General features: G+C 41.1%; 1 protein-coding gene across 3 annotated transcripts in view; it reads left to right on the top strand.

Annotated features, from left to right (window-relative positions):
- BPGM (bisphosphoglycerate mutase) overlaps nt 1-4,884 on the top strand; it is a 30,856-nt gene extending 25,972 nt beyond the window's left edge. For all 3 annotated transcript variants that reach the window (XM_086689681.1, XM_025929624.2, XM_086689688.1), the window contains one exon: nt 2,812-4,884. In XM_086689681.1, the coding sequence (XP_086545807.1) occupies nt 2,812-2,993 (182 nt within the window). In that variant the 3' untranslated portion in view covers nt 2,994-4,884. The remainder of the gene's footprint in view (nt 1-2,811) is intronic.
- Nucleotides 4,885-23,785: the final 18,901 nt, after the last annotated feature.

Genomic DNA, 23,785 nt, shown 5'->3' with positions numbered 1-23,785 from the left:
ACAAATATTACTGAGTTCTCGCAGGGGGTAAGGCACTGGTCTGAGAGCATGTGTGACACAGGGATGGATGAGACATGGTCCCTCTTCTCAAAGCGTTTATAATCCTGGTTGGCGAAGCGAGCATTTGCACAGCCACCTCTAATAGAAGGCCAAGTGTGAATGCTGTAAGTGTATCTTAATATACTTAATTAATGTATATACATATTAACGTAAGTATTAATATACTTAATAATGTACAGTGATCTCGGGGCACCTGGGTGGCTCAGTCGGTTAAGCGTCCGACTTCAGCTTCAGGTCATGATCTCACGGTTCGTGGGTTCGAGCCCTGCCTCGGGCTCTGTGCTGACAGCTCAGGGCCTGGAGGCCGCTTCTGATTCTGTGTCTCCCTCTCTGCCCCTCCTCCGCTCCAATTCTGTCTCTCTCTCAAAAATAAATAAACATTTAAAAAATAAATAAAATAATGTACAGTGATCTCAATAACTGGCTGTGGCTCCTGTTCCTGCTATAATGACTTGGTGGAGAGGGCTCATAGGTGCAGATTTGACTTTCTAGAGCTATTCCTGTATGCAGAAAATGAAGTTGTTTGAATTTCTACCCATACTGGCATTGAGTTACCCCCTTTGACTTACCATAAACTTTCATTATTTCTTTTTTTTTTTTTTTCAACGTTTATTTATTTTGGGGACAGAGAGAGACAGAGCATGAATGGGGGAGGGGCAGAGAGAGAGGGAGACACAGAATCGGAAACAGGCTCCAGGCTCCGAGCCATCAGCCCAGAGCCCGACGCGGGGCTCGAACTCACGGACCGCGAGATCGTGACCTGGCTGAAGTCGGACGCTTAACCGACTGCGCCACCCAGGCGCCCCACTTTCATTATTTCTTACTCGAAATAGCCCAACCATGTGGATTGACCACAGTTAACTCCTAGATGCTCCTACGTGAAGATTCAAGAATTAAAGACAATGGTTGGGGGCTGAAGAAGGGGTGGCAGTGGAGGGAGTGGTGACGGAGAAGGGCAGTTGCAGGGTGAGAACTCTGATATTTCCCTTCAAACGTTCTTGGAGCCAAAAAAACAACAACAAAAATCTAAGCCAGTTATCAGACAGGGGATGTGCTGTTTGTTCACTCATTTTAACTTTCATATGATGTTCCAGTTAGTGAATTTATAATACAGTATTGCGTAATACAGGATTGATTCAGTTTGGCTTAATTCAGTGCAGATGCATTATTCTAGCCTTAGGAGTTCTGCTGGCTTAAAACTTTCTCAGGATGAAGAATGGCTTATGCCAAAATCGAGTAATGAGCAATAGCTTCACTGTGGTTTTTCCTAATTTGCTATTTTAAAATTTCAGTCTGTTAAGTCTCATTGACTGATTATTAACCAGTCTAAGCATTTTAAATATTTGTAAGTAATTAGTCTGCTGTGTGGATGATTTGAGTAGTCATTAAAGTGGAATGTCAACTTGGTGTTTATTGGAAATGTCTCTATTTTTGTTGAGCTCTCCTTCCTTTGTATGTGAAATATGATAGTACTCGTGGCCTTTGTTTAGTTGGCTCTTTGATTTGGTCCCACACAAAAGTGGGATGTTATCTGAGCCATAGACATGAGCTCGAGTGTGGTGCTGTTGAAGAGAGGACCTGTCAAGATCTGGTTAGATCTGGGACCTTGGCCAAACAGGAGAGTCCCATGTGCTCTCCAGCCCCTTGCCAAAGACCTAGAACTCATTTCTAAGGTCCCAGACGACAACCCCTAAACCTGGCGCATCATGATCCCAGTGTGTTAGCTGTTTCAAGGGGATCAGATGAATCTGTTCATGTCCTTACCAGCCCTGAAGACGGAGGAACACGAGGTGCTACTGTTTAGTTAGTACCCAGCCCTTCAAAAGGGCAGAACATGATTGCAAACATTCTCTTCTCTCCTTATACTGCGCTGGAAGTAGCCGTGAACAAGTCGGATGACCAGAGTTGAAATCCTGGGATTTGGGAATAAGAAAACCAGGTGCAGTGTGATTGCCTTATCAGTCTTGTGATTTGAGAAATTTAATTTAACTTCTCTGGATCTGTTTAGTATTTTTTAACAGCTTTCTTGAGATATAATTTACATAATGTACAGTTCAGTGGCTTTTAGTATGTGTACAGAATTGCCCATCTATCACCACAGTCAATTTTGGAACATTTTCATTAGTCCCAAAAGTAACCCTATACTTAACTGTCACTTCCCCATTTCCTCATTCTCTCTAGCCCTAGGCAATCACTAATCTATTTTTCTCACACTAGATTTTCCTATATAAATGGAATCCTACAACATGCCGTCCTTTATGACTGGCTTCTTTCATTAGCATAATGTTTTCAGGGGTCATCAATGTTTAGCATGTATTAAGCACTTCTTTTTTTATTGCTAAATAATGTTCCATTGTATGGGTATACCGCAATTACTATAGTTAATTTATCCATTCATCAATTAATGGACATTTAGGATGTATCCACTTTTTGGCTATTATGCTACTATGATGGCTCATGTACAAGATTTAGATAGGAAACATGAAGGAACAACAGGTTGCCCTGAAGGGTATCTACTATCCTAAAATTTAATATGATGCGAATCTCTGTCTAAGCTTTTTTTTTTTTTTTTTTAAATTTCTGAGAAGTTTTTATACTTCTAGGAACTATAGCTAGAATCCCTTACCGTATCTGGAGTGGTTCCAGACATGCCACTAATATGGGACTCAATAAATGTGCAGTGAAACAACCGAACGGAACTACTTCCTTTGTTGTCTTTAATGCTTTGTCCCTTCCTCTCCCAATCTACAGGTATCTCCGACGAAGACATTATCAACATTACTCTTCCCACTGGAGTGCCCATTCTCCTGGAACTGGATGAGAACCTGCATGCTGTTGGGCCTCACCAGTTCCTGGGCGACCAAGAGGCTATCCAAGCCGCCATTAAGAAAGTAGAGGATCAAGGAAAAGTGAAAAAACGAGTTGAAAAATGAAAGCTTTCCCATTTACTTGCTAGGAATAGCTGCAAAGGAAGTGGCATGCAGTATTTTGTGGGTGCTGATCTCCCTCTCTTTTTTTTCCCCTGATTTTTCCAGAACTAGTCAATGGGATAGAGTTTATAAGGTAACTCGGTAAATGTTATTGCCCAGATAAAAGATTTAGGATGCCTGAGCGCTTTGTCATAAGTCTGATGAGAACTCTCTTGCTAGTCCTGTTTGAATTAGTCATTCATGGGGCTAATTGGTAACCAGTGGGGCTTAATCAAGGTCCTGAGCGTCTAAGATGAGAGAGTAACAAGTAGAGGTGAAGTTTAAGGTATTCATCATTTAATAAATCATTATTGAGTCACTATTGACAGACACTACTTATTCCAATAGGTAGTTCACTTTTATATTTACTGAGACTTTCTGGGATGATAGTAAGGTATATTAGATAATATGCTCTACTTAAGTATTTATTACTAGTCTTCTCCTCTAGGAAAAGGGATGCTTTGCTAGTTAAAACCAGAGGCCCATTAAATGGGAGAAATCACCGATGGATTCCTCCAAGAAAGCCAACAACAAACAGTAAGGCACTTTGCCTTGTCTCTAGACCAGAGACATCCTTTCTTTGACAGTTGGTAGGATTCCCCTTTGGCTGCTGGGATTAGCAACGTGTCGACAGCCATAGCTGTTGATGTTCTCCTTTTGTTTTGTTGAACTTTAATCATTGGTTACTTAAAATTGCTTAAAACTAAAGGTCTGTGACCTCAAATGAATCTCCTCAAAGCATCTCCATGTGACTGATAAACATTAGGTAAAGGCCTCCAAACTAGTCTTTGGCTCAAATCTTCTGTAACTCTCAAAGTGTTGCACCTATTTCATTGCATGGACACTCCTAATTCCCTATAAATTGAACATCAGGGTCAGGGGGAAGGTAAAATATAATGCATGTAATTTTATTCCCATGAGCAGGAAAAATATGGTACATTGGGGCTGGCCATACACATTTATTGTTCATCAGCAGAGAGCAAAAGATTATAGTATGTGACATAGAGCAGCTAGGGTAGGCCACGGACAGAAATGGTTGCTGATCAATCTCAATGATACTGTTTTCCAGATCATATTTTTAGATGTCATGGGTATATAAGTCACGGTTTCTTCAAACTCTTGCCTTATTTTAAGGCAAGGGACATATATTTCAGTGACAAAGTTATGGAAAAAAATCTGTAGCTGTTTATCAGTTTTTCATGATTTTCCATTTGTGGGTTAGTCTATTTGTATCCATTTTAGAGTAAATGGCAATGGAAGAAAACTAATTCTAAAACCCTTGCCACTGCTTGGTCTCCATTTGGTCCTTTCTTTGAGACTTTTTAGAACAAAGATGTCTGGGAAGAAGAGATGACCCTGGTGTGCTCCCAGCTGGCCACATCTGGGATGTGTCAGGACATGGCATGTGGATGCTTTACATTTCTGACGAACCAGTAGTGTCTGCTGTAGCCCTTCATTTTAGTCCACTTACTTAACCAAATAATATTCTTTGGAATTCAGAGATCAGATCTTTCTAGAATTCCAAGCCTATGGCCAGGCTATACCTCAGACCATTCTTTAACAGCTTCATCTCTGGATTTTCTGAATTTCCTAACCCGAGTGGTGACCGTATCTTAATGCAGCTGAAGACCCTAGAGTTGGATTCTTCCCTTGTCCTTCACTTGTCCTCGTTCACTTCCAGGGAGCGCCCCCGGCAGAATGATGTGGTTCTGCACACAAAGCGACACTCACAACCAGTCACTTGGGAATCTGGCAGATCTCCTAAGATAGGGATAATTTTTGCTGATACTTTCTGATGTAATTTGGTGTATTGTTTTTGAGATCTTGGCTGAAATAAATGAGACATTTATGAAAACCTCATGTTAAATTATTTTTTTTGTAAAGATTCTATTTTTAAAACTCTACACCCGGGGCACCTGGGTGGCGCAGTCGGTTGAGCGTCCGACTTCAGCCAGGTCACGATCTCGCGGTCCGGGAGTTCGAGCCCCGCGTCAGGCTCTGGGCTGATGGCTCGGAGCCTGGAGCCTGTTTCCGATTCTGTGTCTCCCTCTCTCTCTGCCCCTCCCCCGTTCATGCTCTGCCTCTCTCTGTCCCAAAAATAAAAAAAAAATAAAAAATAAAAAAAAAAATAAAACTCTACACCCAACATGGCGCTCAAACACAATCCCGACCGAGATCAAGCGTCGCATGCCATACTGACTGAGCCAGCCGGGCACCCCATTTTTTTAAAGACAGGTAAAATTATTTTTAACAATTCCAGCACTTCGTCCTTAGACCGCCTAATGTAGCTGTTTTCTTCACATGGCTCACATCCAGAATTTTTGATGTACGAATCTTGAAGGCCAACCTGCATCCTAATCTTGGCAACCTTCTGTTCTCTATGAAGCTGGGACCAAACAAAGGGGGATTTTTTTTTTCTTTGAAAGTAAAGGCAGATAGCCTGTCTAGAAATTTGGCTGTTAGAGAGGGCAGCCCGGCCTGCTGCCAGGATGGACTTGCCCTGAAGCCAGCTAGACCCGTCTCCTCTGCCCAGGTTGGAATGACTGACTGCCCCCGGGGTGCAGCAAGTGTGGTAAGATAAGGGCCACAGCAGGATGCTTCTCCCAGGCTTTAAGTTATAAATTTTCCACAAGTGCTGTATCCCAGTACACCGAGAATCTTTTTTTTCTAAGAGAGCACAAGTTCTGCTTCAGAAAACGGAGGTTTTCACATCCTCTAATGCTAATTTGAGCACTGACAACAAAGCGTCCTTGGATGAAAATGCATTACGTCATGTATTTTTCTTTGATAAGATGTGCAGGAAAGATTTCTAAATGAGACCTGTTTATCTCTCAAGCTCATCCAGATTTTTTTGCCTGTGATTTGTAGATTATTTCCCATCTTGGAGCTTGATCACCTTGATGGAAATGCTGTTACCACATGTGCACAATAGGGTGGTGGTTCTTTGTCTTCCAGTCTGGGAAACGTCCCCAGGCCCTGTAGCTTTTAGAGGGGATTTTTTTTTTGGGGGGGGGGGGGTGGGGTGGTCAGTGTGTGAGCCTGTTAAAACCAGTCCCAGGTGGGCAGCACTTGGCCGATTTGGTGGCCAAATGTAGAAACCCTCCTGGTCATGTTGCCACCCCCAGAAAAGAGAGAAGAGTCAGGTAATTCCCTGCTTCTTCCCTCATGTCGCTGTAGTTCTTTATTTCCCTAGCCCCTTCCTGCTTTTGACCGAATCGGTTAGGGGAAGCACTTTTACTACACAGAGGTTTCATCATCCCTGGTGTCATTTTTCATTCACTTTCTTGCTTTTATAAGCAAGAGTGACTTTTCAAAGTTCAGCTTCCCTATTACCTGGAAAGCCTTTCTTTTCCTTTTAATGATGTATTTATTTAAATTCTAATTAGTTAACATACAGTGTGATAATGATTTCAGGAGTAGAACCCAGGGCTCATCCCAAAAAGTGCCCTCCTTAATGCCCATCCCCCCACCCACCTCCCCTCCAGCAACCCTCAGTTTGTTCTGTGTATTTAAGAGTCTCTTGTGGTTTGCCTCCCTCTGTCTTCATTTTATTTTTCCTTCCCTTCCCCTATGTTCATCTGCTGAGTGTCTCAAATTCTACGTATGAGTGAAATCATACGATGTTTGTCTTTCTAACTTCTTTCACTTAGCATAATACACTCTAGTTCCATCAACTGATGAATGGATAAAGAAAGGGTGTTCATGCGTGTGTGTGTGTGTGTGTGTGTGTGTGTCCATACATAATGGAATATTACTCAGTGATCAAAAAGAATGAAATCTTGCCATTAGCAACAACGTGGGTGGAATTGGAAAGCCTTTCATATGTTCTTTTTCCCTCAGAAAGATACCAAAATTGCCTCAAGGTTGCAGTTCCTTATTATGTTTCCTGTTTTTCTGTTTTGCATAATTGGATTTTGCAAGTTTTTGGCTGACTTATAACAGCACTTGTTGTATTAAATCGTGCCTTGCCTCACAGCAGGTCTGGCTTTGGTGGATGCCATGTTATGCTGTGGCCTGGGGGTTTTCACATTGGACTGTGAAGGGAATTTAAGCCACCGATTCCAAGAGGAATATGAAACATCCAAAATGTAAGAATATTTTAATCGTTGAATCTCCTTCTTATGACAAAGTCATTTGGCTGAATGATGGGCAGAACGAAAGTCATTCTTTTTCCGCAATTGGTAATGTTTTACTTATTGGAGGATAATCTGGCTGTGTAGCCTAGCCTTTAAGACATTGGGACCTTAAGTTGCCCAAAACTGTAAGTTCCTTTGACAGTTTTCTAGAGGTAAGCTAGAGTGTCCCCATCACTGCCTCTTTACACGTAAAACAGCCACATATCTCTTACTTGCTTTTTATTTAAGTCAAGGGCTTATTTAAGTTAAAGGCTGGCCATTTAAGCTTCCACTTACTCTGATTTGACAGGAATACATTTTTAAAAATCTTTTTATTGTAGGGATGCCTGGGTGGCTCAGTTGGTTGACCACACCGGATTCTGCACTGAGTATAGAGCCTATTTAAGATTCTCTCTCTCTCTCCCTCTGTCCCTCTCCTCATTCTCACCCTCTCTCCCTCTCTCTAAAATGAAATAAACAAAAACAAAAAAAAATATTTTTATTCTAGAATGCTTTAGAGTATAAAAGCAGAGAGTATAAAAAGTACAAAGAAGGGCGCCTGGGTGTCTCAGTCGGTTAAGCGTCCGACTTCGGCTCAGGTCATGATCTCACGGTTCGTGGGTTCAAGCCCCGCATCAGGCTCTGTGCTGACAGCTCAGAGCTCGGAGCCTCCCGCAGATTGTGTCTCCTTCTCTCTCTTTCCCTCCCCGCTTGCACTCTGTCTCTCTCAAAAATAGATAAACATCAAAAAAAATTGTTTAAAAAAATAAATAGTACCAAGAACACTCATACGCCCATCTGCCACTCAACTGCCACCTCATTAGCTTATGACCACTGTTATGTAGATCTTCCCTCTCTCTTCCCCCACCGCACTGGATCATTCTGAAATATGCGCCACACATCAAACAGGATAGATTTCAAAAAGAAAACAGCTTAAGTAGTCTTTGCGCAGTTAAAATCGAAGCCATCAATCATCTGTTCCGAATTTTGTCTTTTGTTGGTACTGAAGAGAAACCAAACGGCAGCCATTGCTAAATCGTCAAATTTGAGTCGGGCTTGTATATAGTCTGTACTGTCTCTGTTTGCTGTCTAGAGACCTGTTGATCTGTTATGTGTGACTTCTGCTGAAGGATGCAGGATGATTTGGTGACTGACGTTAAGGATGAAAATGTTAAAAAATGAGCAAATCTGTTGGTGTTCTTGTAAATCAGGGTGCTTCCTACGGAAGAAGGGAGATAAAACATGGAGGCAGATAAAGAGGAATGCTATTTTATTGGTTTTGAACTGGAGATATTTATATGACCGTGTGTGTGTGTGTGTGTGTGTGTGTGTGTGTGTGTGTGTGTGTGTGTTTTCCTGTCCCTAACACCCTCCCCTCCCCACCTCTCGCCCCCAACTCTGTCCCTGTCCTCTGAAAGGACCTAGAATCAATAACCTAGTAATAATAAGCACGTCTACCCTCCTGAGTTTGCCTTCTAATTACTATTCCACAGAACCAGGGTGTTTGCAAAAATGGTCAATTGCAGGTTTGGGACAGATAAAGTACCAAATGAGCTTCGAACATCTTAAATCAGAAAAGAAGAAATAGCCCGAAGACTACTGGGACACAAAAATTGGCCCCAAGGGCCACATTTGGGACAATTTGAAGTTAAAGGCAAGAGTAAGGACAGTGGATTATAGAACATTTGTCTTGGTATACTCAAGCTGCTATAACAATACCACAGACCAGGTGGCTTCAACAACAGACATTTATCACAGTCTTGGAGACTGGGACGTCGAAGATCAAGGAACTGGCAGATTTGGTGCCTGATGGGGGCCCTCGTGGTTTTCAGACAGATGTCTTCTTGCTCTCCTCACATGGTGGAGAGAGGAAAGGAGGGCGAGGACACTAATCTCATCACAAGGGATCTATCCTCATGACCTCATGTAAATCTAAGTACTTACCAAAGGCCCCACCTCCAAATCCCATCACACTGTGGACTAGGGCTTCAACATTTGAACTTCAATTGGATATTTTCAAGTTAAAAGTCATAAAGGACATTTGGGGTCTGTAGCATTTAAGGGTGAAGTGTCGTGTCTGTAACCCACATTCAAATGATTAGGCCAACACAATTGTCCCTCTATATTTAGAGAGAGAACGCAAACATAGTAAATGTTATAATTGAAGGAAAGAATGTATAATACTGTACTATGGTACTATTCTTCTAGCTTTTCTGTAGGTCTGAAATTTTTCAAAATGAAACCAGGAAAAATAAGGTGACGGGAGGAAAAAAATACTGACAGAGCAGCAACGGAAACAACCTCTGTGTAGTAGCTGGATAAAGGCTACTGCTTTCTGTGCTTTTTTACTCTACTTGAAATCTCAGTCCTTTAGGTAAGTCGCACACTCATTTTATTTCGGTTATGTTTGGCACTACAGTTAGGTGTTAGACCAACAATCAGCTTTTCTGTTGATACAGCAAATCAGGAACAGGATTATGATTGCCATTACCTTGTAGCCGAACAAATAGTAAATGGAATTTCTTTCTCCTGTTGCAAAGCCTTCTTTGTAAATCTCCTTTACTGCCTTAGGGTGGCATCCCTTCTTCCTGTCACCAGTCTGGCTCCTAAACTGTATGTAATCTTTGGGCCTACATTCCCTTGAATTTGAGCTCTGTGCAGCAGCCACCTTGGAAGTGTCCCATGGGTCACTCAGTGACATAGCCCAGTTGAAAACGTGATTCTGAAGCAGCCTGGGTTTCTACTGTTCCTCTATGCATCCTTCTACTAAGACTGCTGAGGGTCAATGAATGGTTCTCATTGCCCCAAACTAAAGGTAAATGGGTTGTGTTGGTACCAAAGATATGCCTCTTATTTATGTTGCGATTGGCCACGTCAGCCTTAAGTTTATTCTCACTTAAAACAAAAAACAAGGTTCATGAAAAAGATCCTGTTTTCATGAAGGAAGCTCTACCCATCAAGACAGCTTTATCACTCAACCTGTTCATTTAATTCTCTGCAAAGCCAAGTTTTTAAAAACTTCAGCATAGCCCAGAATGTGACATAAACATGTCTCCAAAGAGCCAGCACCTGGTTTCCAGTCTGGAGAAGATAGATGCTGACTGACAGTAACTGGAGCAACCATTGGCCAAAATGTCAAATGGTCATTTTCTCACTTTCTCGATAAGGCACCTGCAGCACCTGAAGGAGTTATTTTGCTGCAGAGAGTTTACTCAAGAATTTTTCATGAATTCACTCTAGCCACACAGCTATTGAAAAGGGAACGTTCGCCAACTGTACAGCCTTGCATCCACTTGAAGAGGAAACTTCATTTGACATAATGTTGACCTTGGTGGGGAATCAGAGGTAGAGTTTTTATTAGTGAAATTCATTACATAAATTTCCCTTTTAGTGAGAAGAGTCTTTGGAGTAATTGAAACTGGACCTTGGAGCAGAGAGGGCAAAGTCCATGCATCCATTGGCCACTTGCATTGAGGCCACTTCATCCATTCTGGCACTTGTCCTATAGAACATCCATTAGAATTCTCCAGGCAGTCATTAGCCATAAGTTAGCTAGTCGGCATTTTAATTTCTGAAGCACATTAGGATTCTGAATGGCATTGTAGGGAATGTTACTTGTTCCGTAGCTTCAATTCCAGGTCCTCTCTCAGAAGGCTTGGTATCTTATAATCTTTATTTTCTAATCCTTATTTAATGTTTATTTCTGCACCCAGACACTGGGGGTCAGTATTCATTCATAAATGCCTCTAGATTTGACTGCAAACCTAGTTCCATTTATAAAAGGTCATGCCCAAAGAGGCCTGGAATCGATTGTGGGATTTCTTTTTCCAATAATGTAACTGTAGAGCTTGGCCTATGTAAACATAAAATGTAAGTATAAACATTATGGATCCCCGTGGGATTGTAACCTGGGAAAGAGGCAGACATAAATAAATATAAATTTATAATTTCAATCTAAAATATAAACTAATACTGAGTCCTTGCTGGTTTCTGGAGATTGGTAACACTGGTCCTACCAATGCCCTCTGATGCTTAGCCAGCATCCTGGCTGCCATCCTTGGCTTTCCTTCTGACCAGTTACAGAGTCCTGGTAATTCTCTTTCCTCATTCCTTTCAAATTCATCTCCCCTCTATCCCCACTACTCAGGCCTTGGGTCACATCCTCAGCTTTTCTCTCTTTAAACGTTTCAAAAACTGATCTCCCTGCTCTTAATTTTACTCTTCTCCAATCCTCTCCAAAAAATCTGTCAGGTGACTATTCAAAAGCTCTGCCACACAGAGCTTGATGCAGACTTTCAGGGACACCTGCACTTTTTAAAGGCTCTGCCTTTGCCCTCATTCATTGTCTCTCTTCTATCACCCACCCACCTTACCTTTTTTCATTGCCTGCATAGTATCGGCTCATCCCTCAGGATGCTTAGGCTCCCTTAGAGTCCCTGACTTACCTATGCTGGACCTCATGTGTCCCCTTGTCCCTTCTCTTCCCTGGCAAGAGAACTGAATGAATCCTAAGTCCTCCACCTCATGAAGTTGGTGCCAGACAAAGTCATGCAAACTTATTCTCCAAAATTCCAAAAATGTATTCCCCTTGAGTCCTGAACTATCCATTTTTATAGATTCTTTAGATTATTTCTTGTCTAGCAGATATTTGATCCTAATCTGTACAGCCCTCTGTGGCTGTCTTCCCACTATATCCACAAGAGCAAAAGTAGAAACCCTGCTGCTGGCAGACAGAAAGCCAAGGGAGGCCAAGTTGCCTGACAGCTCAAAGCGTTTCTCCATTGGCAGCAGCCATAATAGTGTGGGAACGGGTTAACGATCTGTGTTCTTGCTTTTTATTCAAATTATAGAGCTAAGTGTAGCAGTATAAATAGTTTGAAAATAAGTAGAGAAGATTCCTTAATCCTACCATCCTGAGAACTATTTCATTTATTTCTTTCCGTATGTATTTTTCATATAGCCTTAATTTACATTCCATTGTGCTTTTTTAATCATAAACATTCCTCCATGGTTCATAGTCTTCAAGCAATCTTATTATATGGATAAATATTGTTCCATCATTTGGATAGAACTTAAATGTCCCACAGGGAAAAGAATTAGGTGCTTTGTTGAAAGCTATTATTCTGCTATAATAAATAATTCTGTTTATTTAACTTCCCTACAGGCCCATCTTGAATATGCGTGAGGTTTGATACAAGAGCATAATGGTGGCCCACATGCTACTTGTCTATTTTAAAATACCAATCAAGCTAGCAAACTTACATAAAATATTTTGTATGTTTTATATAACTTGATAAATATACCTTCAAAACAAAAATAAAAAAATAAAAATATGTGAAGCCATTTCACATGATTGAAAGCCACCAAACATCGAGAATGGTTATGGAGGGGCACCTGGGTGGCTCAGTCAGTTGAGCATCCCGACTCTTGATTTTGGCTCAGGTCATGATCCCAGGGTCATGGGATTGAGCCCCACATCAGGTTCCATGCTGAGCTTGGAGCCTGCTTAAGATTTTCTCTCCCTCTCCCTCTCTCCCTCTCCCCTTCTCCCCAATTTGCTCTCTCTCCCTCTCTCTAAAATAAAAATAAATCAATAAATAAAAGAATGGTTATGGAAGTCTTCTCTGAAAATATTTCATATGTACTATACCTTGAATGAGGCAGTGTGTATATCTATCTGTGTGTGTGTGTGTGTGTGTGTGTGGTGTGTGTGTGTGCATGTACACATATGCATGTGTCAGTGCTAAGGCAGAAAAGGTTGTCAAAAAATAATAGCTGAGGTCAGGGTAGCTTTGCACAGTAATGAGTAGTGAAGTCTCATGGGATGGGATTAGAGAAGTAGACAAAAGTCACATTGGGCCATGGTGAGAGGTATGGGAGATATAGAAAGTTTTCTAAGCAAAAGAGTGGTCCAATGGCCCAAGCTATTCTTGCCATAAAGAGCTTCAGCCAGGGGCATCTGGATGGCTCAGTTGGTTAACTCTTTTAAGAGTTGGTTAACTCTTGATTTCAGCTTAGGTCATGATCCCACCAAGAGATTGAGCCCTGCAACAAGTTCTGCCCCGAGCATGGAACTGTTTGGGATTCTCTCTCCTTTTCTCTCTGCCCCTCTCCTGCTCATGCTCTCTCTCTCTCTTTCTCTCAAAATAAATAAACATTAAAAAAAAAAAAAGAGCTTCACTCATTTGAGCATATAGTCTCCCCAAGGCAGCATTTACATTCCACTCTTGTGAAATATGATCCCCTTGAGAACTGTAAATCCTATCACATTTAAAGAGAGATTAAGGCTTCCAAATATATAATTGTTGAGGAACTGAAGGGAGAAATGGACAGCAATACCACAACAGTAGGAGAGTTTAATACCTCCTCTTAAGTTATGATAGAACAACTAGACAGATCAACAAGGAAAAACAGAAGATTTGAACAGAGCAATTAAACCAGTTGGATCTAACAGACATATACAAAACACCGCACCCCAAAACAGCAGAATACGCATTCTTCTCAAGTGCACATAGAATATTCTTCAAGAAAGACCACATGTTAAGCCACAAATCAAGCCTTAACAAAGTTAAGAATATTGAAATCATATAAAGATCTCCTTTGACCACATGAAATGAAACTAGGAATCAATAGCAGAAAGAAAACAGGAAAATCATCTAAAATATGGAAATAAATAATTCACTTTAAACAATTAGTGATTCAAAGAAGAAATCACAAGGGGATTTAGTAGAAATGAAATCTGGAGATAAAATGAAAAAACAACATACCAAAACAGATGGAATATAGTAAAAGCAATACTAAGAAGAAAGTTTATAGTGGCAAACGCTTACATTAAAAAGAGGAAGGATCTCAAATCAACATCCTAATTTTGCATCCCAAGGAACTACAAAAGGAAGAAAAATTTAAACCAAGAGTTAGCAGAAAGAAGGAAATAATAAATATTGGAGCACAGATACATGGAATAGAGAATAGAAGCAATAGAAAAATTAACAAAACCAAGATTTTTTTTAATATCAACAAAATTGACAAGTCCTTACCTAGACAAAGAGAAAAAGAGTTGAGACTCAAAAAACAAAATTAGAAATGAAAGAAGGGACATTATAATTGATGTCACAGAAATCAAAAAGATTCTAACAGACCACCATGAACAATTATATGCCAACAAATTGGATAACCTGGAAGAAATGGATACATTCCTAGAAACATATAACCTACCAACACTGAATCATAAGAAATTAAAAGATCAGAATAGACTTATAACTAGTAAGGAGATTGAAGCAGTAATCAAAAGCCTCCCAACAAAAGAAAGTCTAGGACCAGAGGCTTCACTGGAGAATTCTGCCAAACATTTAAAGAAGAATTAATACCAATCCTTCTTAAGCTTTTCCAAAGAATTGAAGATGAGGGAATATTTTCAAACTCATTCTATGAGGCCAGCATTACTCTGATGCCAAAAAACAAAAAACAAAAACACAACAAATTGGAAAGGAAAAAGTAAAATTATATCTTTTTCACAAATGACATAATTTTATATGTCAGAAACCCTAAAAATTTCACGAAAAAACTTAAATTATTTTAACAAAGTTACAGGATAGAAAATCAGTAAACAAAACTCAGTTGTGGTTCTGTGTACTAACAATGACCAATCTGAAAAGACAAGAAAACAAGCTCATTTAGTGTAACATCAAAAAGAATAAAATACTTAGGAATAAATTTAACCAACAAGATGAAAATCCTGTACACTGAATACTCCAAAACATTGCTAAAAGAAATGAAGAAGATACAAATAGATGGAAAGACATTCTGTGCTCATGGATTAGAAGACTTAATATTGTTAAAATGTTCATACTACCCAAAGTTATCTACAGATTCAGTGCAATTCTTATCAAAATCCCAATGGCATTCTTTTCAGGGATAGAATAAAATATCCTAAAAATGAATCTCAAGAGACCCTGAATAGCCAAAGCAATCTTGAAAAAGAAGAGTGAAGTTGGAGGCCTCACACTGCTTGATTTCAAAACATACTACAAAGCAACAGTAATCAAGACTGTGTAGGAGTGGCATAAAAACATATGTAGAGACCAATGGAACAGAATACAGAGTCCATAAATAAACCTTTGCATAATATGGTCAAATGATTTTTGATAAAGATGCCAAGACTACACAATAAGGAAGGGACAGTCTCTTCAAATGGTACTGGGAAAACTGGATATCCATGTACAAAAGAATTAAGTTGGATCTTACCTTACACCACATAAAAATTAGCTCAAAATGGATTAAAAACCTAACCATAAAACCAAAACTATGAAACTCTTAAAAGAAAACATAGGGGTAAAGATTTAGGACATTGGACTTGGCAATGATTTCTTTGGTATGATACTAAAGGCACAGGCAACAAAAGCAAAAATAGGCATATGGAGCTATATCGAATGTGAAAACTTCTATGCATCAAAGGAAACACTCAACAGAGTGAAAAGGCAACCTACAGAATGGGAGAAAATATTTGCAAATCATAGATATAAGAGGTTATATGAAGAATATGCAAGGAACTTCTACAACTCAACAACAACAAAAAATAACCCAATTTAAAAATGGGCAAAGGACTCAAATAAACAATTCTCCAAAGATAATATACAAATGCCCAACACATATATGAAAAGATACTCAACATCACGAATTATAAGAGAAATGCAAATCAAAGTAATCAAAACTACATATCCATTAGAATGGCCACTATCAAAAGAACAGAAAATAACAAGTGTTGGCAAGGATGCACAAAAATTGGAACTCTTAGGCACGTTGGTGGGGATGTAAAATGGTGCAGCCATTATGGAAAACTAGAAGTTCCTCAAAAAATTAAAAATAGCATTACCATATGATCCAGAAATCCCACTTTAGATATATATCCCAAAGAATTCAAACCAGGATATTGAAGAGATATTTACACACCTGTCCACTGCAACATTATTCAAAATAGCCAAGAGATGGAAGCAAACCAAATGTCCATTGACAAATGAATGGATAAAGAAAATGTGAAATATACATACAATGGAATATTATGTAGCCTTAAAAAAGAAGAAAGTTCGGGGCGCCTGGGTGGTGCAGTCGGTTAAGCGTCGACTTCAGCCAGGTCACGATCTTGCGGTCTGTGGGTTTGAGCCCCGCGTCGGGCTCTGGGCTGATGCCTCAGAGCCTGGAGCCTGTTTCCGATTCTGTGTCTCCCTCTCTCTCTGCCCCTCGCCCGTTCATGCTCTGTCTCTCTCTGTCCCAAAAGTGAATAAACGTTGAAAAAAAAAATTAAAAAAAAAAAAAAAAGAAGAAAGTTCTGTCACATGCTGCAACATAGATGAACCTCAAGGACATTATGCTAAGAGAAATAAGCCAGTCACAAAAAGACAAATATTGGTGATTCCATCATATGAAGTATCTAAAGTAGTCAAAATCATACAAGCAAGAAATAGAAAAGTCGTTGCCAAAGGCAAGGGGGAATTAGTATTTAATGCTTACAGAGTTCCAGTTTTGCAAGTTGAAAAAGTTTTAGGGATCTTCACACCAATGTGAATATACTTAACTGTACACTTAAAAATGGTTACATTGGTAAATTTAATGTCATATTTTTTATCACAATATAAGAAAGAGCTTAAGAGGAAGACTTCTATACTTCCAAATGTACCACTTCTGGAAATGATGTCATGACAAGCATCACAATGAAATGAAAATGATGATGACTATTTTTATGACTGTCAAAGTCATGCAAAAGTAGCAAAAGTACCATATTTAAAATCTCGATTTTAAATTTTATCACACAAGTATTCCCAAAGATGATTCTCCAATGCAAATTGAGCCTGGTCATAGATCTTCTTAAGATCTTACAGAGGAGCCTGAGAAAAGCTGAGTAACGGGCCCAAAGTCACAAAGCTGGTATATAGCTGCTGCAGGATTCAAATCCAGAACTCTCTATAGCCCATGCTCTTGGTCACTATTCCATATGGTTTGTAGTTTGAAAGAAATTTTAAATTGAGGTGTCCATCTAAAAGTGGCCAAAGAATAAGATCATCCAATGAAGCCACAATGAGCAAATTTTATTTTCACTCTCTTACAAAATACTACGGTGCCACATAAGTACAAGAGAACACTGAGTGGAGCTAGAGAGCTTTGATTTTTTACACAAAATTTAAGTGTTTGCTTTTCTCAGCGAGAGAAACAGAGTTTTCTTTCCTTCTTTCCTCAGACCACCTGCTCTGATATTTGGGGACTCCAGAGCTTGTGTATCAAAGCCTAACTGGATTATTTGAATACGTACACAGAAATAGGTACACTAAACATTATATTTGCCAAAAACTAAAGCAAAAATTGTGCCTTCTTCAGTAGGGGATATTTAAAGCCACAGCCCTCCAACCTCAGAAAACTATATTGTGTCAGGATCCTCAATCAGAAACAGTAGAAACCACTCTAGCTAGTCTAAACAAAACAGGAATTTGTTAAAGGATATCAAGTGCCTCACAGACTTTTGGGCAAGGCCAGAGAGCTAAGTTTGGAAGGCCACCCAGCTGAGAGTAACACCCCCAAAGCACAGTGTGGGATGGCTCTAGCAAGGTCTCCAATGACCCTGCTATTGGGCACAGATGCTGTAGTTCCCAGCGATGTTGTTGGGCACCCAGTGCTAGAACATCTGCTGCTGTTTACCCCAATTGGCAATAGTCTTATAGATTGTAAAAATGGCCATAAATTCTTCTTGTCTCCTGTATCCATCCATCCATGCTCCTTTGCCATGAAACATTGAATGACCCCCCACCTGATTCTGGGCTCAGCCATTGGGATCCCGGGAAAGTGAAACAAGCAGACACCTGAGAAGCCTGGGCACTATGGAGCTTGTCTTCATTCAGAACCCTGAAGCTGTCACGTGAAGAAACCCAAGCTGACCTCCAGGATGATGAGATATACATGGCACAGTCACTTCTGTTACCCAAACCTTCAGCTTGACAACCACTGGACACGTGATTGGAGGTCAGCCTAGGTCTCCCATCTATTAGGCAACTTGCCAGTTCACCATGACATGTGAGTGAGCCCAGCAATGATCAACAAAGCTGACACAGACCACACAGTCTGGCCAACCCACAAAATCACACACTAAATAAATGGCCGCTATTCTAAGTCACTGTGTTTGGAATATCAGCAGCGGAAAGGTACCTGATACTAGTTTTCTAAATTCTTTCACATACCTTTTCTCACAACTTACCCTACTCACAACTTTGTAAGGCAGGAGGAGCAGGTATATTATCCACATGTTTCAAGGAGGAGCAAATTGAGCCCCACAGAAGCTTAATGACTTGCCAAACGTCAAACCACTAATAAATAAAAAAGGTGGATTTAGAATGGAGGTTACCTTGACCCCCTAGTCAAAATATATACGTCACCCATATTGTTTAATTTGGGGCGAAGAAATAGCGCAATATGACTTCAGCTTAGCCAATGGTTCTGGTAACATATCATCTCCTCTGATTGTCATCTAAACTCTTAAAATTCAAAAATCTCTTCCATCATTTAGAGGCAACTATCAAGTAGCCAGACTTGGCTGGAGTTTCAGGTGATTGTACGGAATAAACAGGCAAATATGTCCTGTGAAGAGCATACTTTGGAAGAAGTCAATATTTCTTAATCTCTGTGCATCTCTGTTATGGTCTCCCACTTGCCGATAAACTCTTACAGGCACCAGTGTCGGTAAAAGGACTCAGCATATTACAGGCAAAGATCTTAGGATGGAGTTTTGTGTCAGTACTAATATGAAGGCAAGCTCTTGGTTCTATGAAGGAGCTTAACTCAAGTTTGTCATTAGCTATGGTTCCAGGAGGAATGTGCATAGCGTTATGAAGTGGGAATAATAAAATACTGTTGGTGCTCATTAGCAGGGTTCACAAAAGCTTTCATGAGGGAGGTCGCATCGGAGTTGGGCTCTAAGGATTGCCAACAGAAGGATGGGAGGAAGGGTGGGGGGAAATGAATCTGGCAGGAGGCTGGCTAGAAGGGATCTGAGAAAATGGGAAGATCCAAATAGACTATGGTAGATTTTAAGCAGGAATGACCTGAATAGCCTTAATTAAAGTACAGAAGTGATTCATAAAGGCACCAATTCTAGGATTTGCTAGCGATAAGAAACCAATGAAATAGGTGCTAGCTTATAGTCTAAAGAAGAAAGAAAGGGGCTGGTTTAGGGAAACAGATCATGAGTTTCATTTTGAATATGTCGGGCTTGAGGTATCAATCGATTGTCTTTTTTTTTTTTTTAAGTTTTTTTTTAACGTTTATTTATTTTTGAGACAGAGAGAGACAGAGCATGAATGGGGGAGGGTCAGAGAGAGGGAGACACAGAATCTGAAACAGGCTCCAGGCTCTGAGCTGTCAGCACAGAGCCCGACGCGGGGCTCGAACTCACCGAGTGTGAGATCGTGACCTGAGCCGAAGTCGGCCGCTTAACCGACTGAGCCACCCAGGCGCCCCATCAATCGATTGTCTTTATGGGCATGTCTGTGACCAGTTGAAAACATAGCCCCAGACCACAAAAGAGAAGTCGACAGGCTCAGCTCAGCTCAGCTGTGATTCCTACCTTGTAGAGTTTTGTGAGAATAAGTAGGATAATATATCTGCATGTCTAGCAGAGCGCTTGGCCACTAAAGAAAGTTTAAATTACCATTCAGTTCCTAGAGTAAACAGTTTCCTTTACTCCACGTTTTTCTTCTCCCTTGGAAATGGGGAAGCCTGACTTTGAATGTTTCCTGGGACCCGCCGAGACTACCTGAAAGACCTTTACCAAGCACCCATTACCATGAATGGTTTGTGAACCCCATTCTAGAGAAAACAGTATGGTGGTTTTAAAACAATTAAAAACAGGATTGCAATATGATTCTGCAATTCTGCTGAGCACGCGCACAAAATAATTGAAAGTGTGTTCCTGAAAAGGTATTTGTATACCATGTTCTTAGTAGCGTTATTCAAAAGAGCTAAACCATGGAAACACCCAAATGTCCATTGACACTTGAATGGATAAATCAAATGTCTTATATACATACATTACAATATTATTCAGCTTTAAAAAGGAAGGAAATTTTGACACATGCTACAGCACGGATAAACTTTGAAGCTACTCTGCTAAGTGAAATAAGTTACTCACAAAAAGACAAATACTATATGTTTCCACTTAGAATTTGGAGTGGTCAAAATCATTGAGACAGATGATAGAATAGTGTTTGCCAGGAGCGGGAGGGTGGGGAGGGGGAATGGGGAGTTAATGTTTAATGGGTACAGAGTTTCAGTTTTGCGAGATAAAAAAGGGTTCTGGAGATGGATGGTGGGAGTGGCTGCACAACACCGCGATCTGTACACTTTAAAATGGTTAAAATAATAAATTTGTGTTATATATATCTTACCACTATAGATATATACATTATATATATGTATAAGTACATACATATACATATATATACATATATATGTGTGCGTGTGTGTGTGTGTGTGTATATATATATATATATATATTTTTTTTTTTTTGAAAAAGAAATCACATCACCTGGAGAGCTTGGTAAGATACAGATTCCTGGGCTTCGCCACCAGAGGCACTGGTTCAATAGCTCTGAAGTGGGGTCTAAAATTTGAAATTTCTACCAAGATCTCAGGTGATGCTTAAGCTGACCAGCCCCAGACCGCACTTTAAAGAGAGCACTGCCCTAGGGGAAAGCAGATGAACAACAGGAAAGGAATTGGGGTCACTAAATGATCTTATGTAACAGGGAAGACAGAAATAAACTTTCTTCCTTTCTTTTTTCTTTCTAATGTTTATTTTTGAGACAGCGCAAGCCTGGGGAGGGGCAGAGGGAGAGGAAGATAGAAGACCCCAAGAGGCCTCTGCGCTGACAGCCGTGAGCCGACCAGTGGGGCTTGAACTCAAGAACGGTGAGATCAGGAACCGAGCGGAAGTCGCACGCTCAACCAACTGAGCCCCCCCCCAGGGCCTCCCGGAAATGAACTTTCTTGAGCCAGTGTCAGTATAGCGCATGCCACCTTGTGGTAGATTAGCTCCCATCCTAATTCAGTTGGTACTCAATAATTGCCTGTTGGATGACTAAGTGGACTCTTGTGTTTAGAGAGAAAACAACAACAACAAAGCCTGGGCTGCTTGGTTCTTCTGGGTCTTTTGCTACTTGTGAGAGGCAGACTGATCCTGACTCCTGAACGGGACTAAGATGGAGACTGGGGCGCGGCCAAGGGCTTCAGGGCTTCAGGGCAGTGAGAAGTTTCTACTGCTCCCCAGGGCCAGGCGCTCAGCTGGGGCTCCAGGAGCTGCTGTGGCTGCTGCCTGCCTGTGTGCAGGTCGGGCCGCTCCCATTCCCCTGGGCCTCCAGCTACCAGCCATTCAGGCCCAGAGAGAGTTAAAGCACCCGTTACCTCGCAGGGCATGATGGGCGCGCAGGCTTGCTGAGAGAGCTTGATTCCAAGTCCATGAGACGAAGAGACTAATAATGGGCAGCGTCAGACCAGGGAGGCGCTGCTGTGGGGGGAAAGAATGCTGGTCTCGACCACTTCCTTCTCTTTATCCTGCAGAGCAGTTAAATGCTGGCCTTGCCCAAATGTCACGCTGAGACCTGGACCTCAGGAACTCCAAAACACACACCCTTTCCAGAAATTTGTAATTTCATCATTTCTTGACCAAATGACTCCAACCGCAGAAAGGCACAGATTTTTCCATTGGGATTTCTTCTGCTGCTCCCTTTTGGTGGGCATACTCTTTCTGTCTTGCTTTTGAAACCCCAATTCATTATATGAAGTATAGGTTTTTCAAAACTCATTTTAAAGTAAGCTTGTTATTAAATATACATATCTTGTCTCTGTCTTTCTTGTTCCACTTTATGGGTTTGAGAATGGAGACACAGAACAGCCTATGGCTTAGAGAAGCTAAATTCGCTTTTCATTTGGACCATGCACCATAATCTGGGCTTTGAAGTCGAACGATCTAGGATTACCGGCCCTCTTCCCTGCCCTCGGTATGGCCAGACCCTGATGCAAAAAGCCAGGAACCTCATTCCCCAAGTAAAAGCAATCCAAGACTTCCAGTTTCTGGTTGCAATCGAAGGCTAGTAAATTTGGAGAACAGAATGGAACTGTTTCTTGTACAGGCAAACAATTTGTAATCGTTAAGAAGTATGAACCTAATGAAAAGCAATTAGTCCAACGGCAAGCCTCGCCATAAATTTTATTCCCGAGAACACATGATACAGGCATGATTCTTGATTTCAGATAAAGTAGAAAATGTGGAGCTATTATTAAATCCAAAGCAAAACGACATGAAAAAATGCCAGGAGATAGAAGGAATGTAAGCGGGAGCCCTGGGGCAGAGGGAGGGAAGAGCTAGCGAAGGCGGATGCGTGGGGAAGGCGAGGGGTGAGGGGCACTGTGCTGTGGAGCTGTGCCAAGTTGAGTCAGTCTCCAAGCTGGCGATGAGGGGCCAGCGACAGAGCCAGCTCCCTTCCCCCCCACCCCAGCCCAAGGAGTTCTGAGCCTGGATCTCTGCAGCTCTGTCTGAACCACTCAGCCCTCCCCACCCCACTGCCCCTTCCACAGAGAGTCACATGGTGCCCTCCCCTTATGGAGCAAGAAATAAAGAATGACTCCTCATTTTCCTGGAACACTCCAGACCACAGGGGAGTTGGCAGAGGCAGGGGAAAGTTAAGATGTTTGGTGGAATGGGGGCAGGGGGAGAGGGCACTAAAGCTACCTATGTATCTCTCCCTCCCAGATGGAATGCCGGCCGAATGCATGTGATGGCTTTTGAGGTGGCCTGTGGTTGAAGAATCAACCAGGATGAGCATAGAGCCAAAATGCCAGGTAGGGATCTCTGCCTTTGAAAGATTAAAATAGAATTTGCTCCTAGGCCACCTTAAGGGTACCTTGAATGAATACCTAATATGATCACAAGATCTTCCTAACCACAAGAAAAAGTGTCTTCCCCTGTTTCCATCCCAGATGCCTGAAATTCCTCCGATACAGGACAAAAAAAAAAAAAAAAAATCTTTATGAAATCATTCAAGATAACATTCTCAAAGCAAATACCACAGAGGAACAGAGCATACCGAAGACACTCATTTATGATAAAAGGCAGTAAATTAGGCACTAAATTGAACAATAGGTGACATTTTGGGCAGCAGATTTCCCTGTTTTGATAGAAAGAAGGGGTGCTAAAGAAGAGGAGGGGCTCATGTGGAAGAAAGACCTGGAAAGCAAAGTTATTGACTAGCTGACTGTACTAAAGGTTGGCCTTGTTTATCTTCAGTTGGGGTGGAGGAGAGACAAGAGTGCACTTTCAAGCTGGGCATGAAGATATCTTTGTCTCACGGGGCTGTTGACAATAGATAATCTCATGCACACTTTATGGAGATTTGGCACTTGCTTTCTTAAAGCTTCCTAAAAAGCATTATTTGAGCATTCCACAGCATCATTATTTGAGATCTACATGTCCGAGAGACAGGTGGCGGCCCAGCACGGTGAGATGCTAAGGGCCTGGTATTAGAAGCCCCAGATTTGTGATCTGCCCCGGGCTCTTGCCACCCACTAACTAAATGACCTGTGGCCAGTCATTTCAGTGCTGATGCT

This window comes from Puma concolor, chromosome A2, assembly GCF_028749965.1.
Source record: "Puma concolor isolate L17-30 chromosome A2, mPumCon1.1.hap2, whole genome shotgun sequence".
Lineage (NCBI taxonomy): Eukaryota > Metazoa > Chordata > Mammalia > Carnivora > Felidae > Puma > Puma concolor.
The sequence above is the reverse complement of the archived record's forward strand: the minus strand, read 5'-3'. Positions and strand labels throughout refer to the sequence as shown.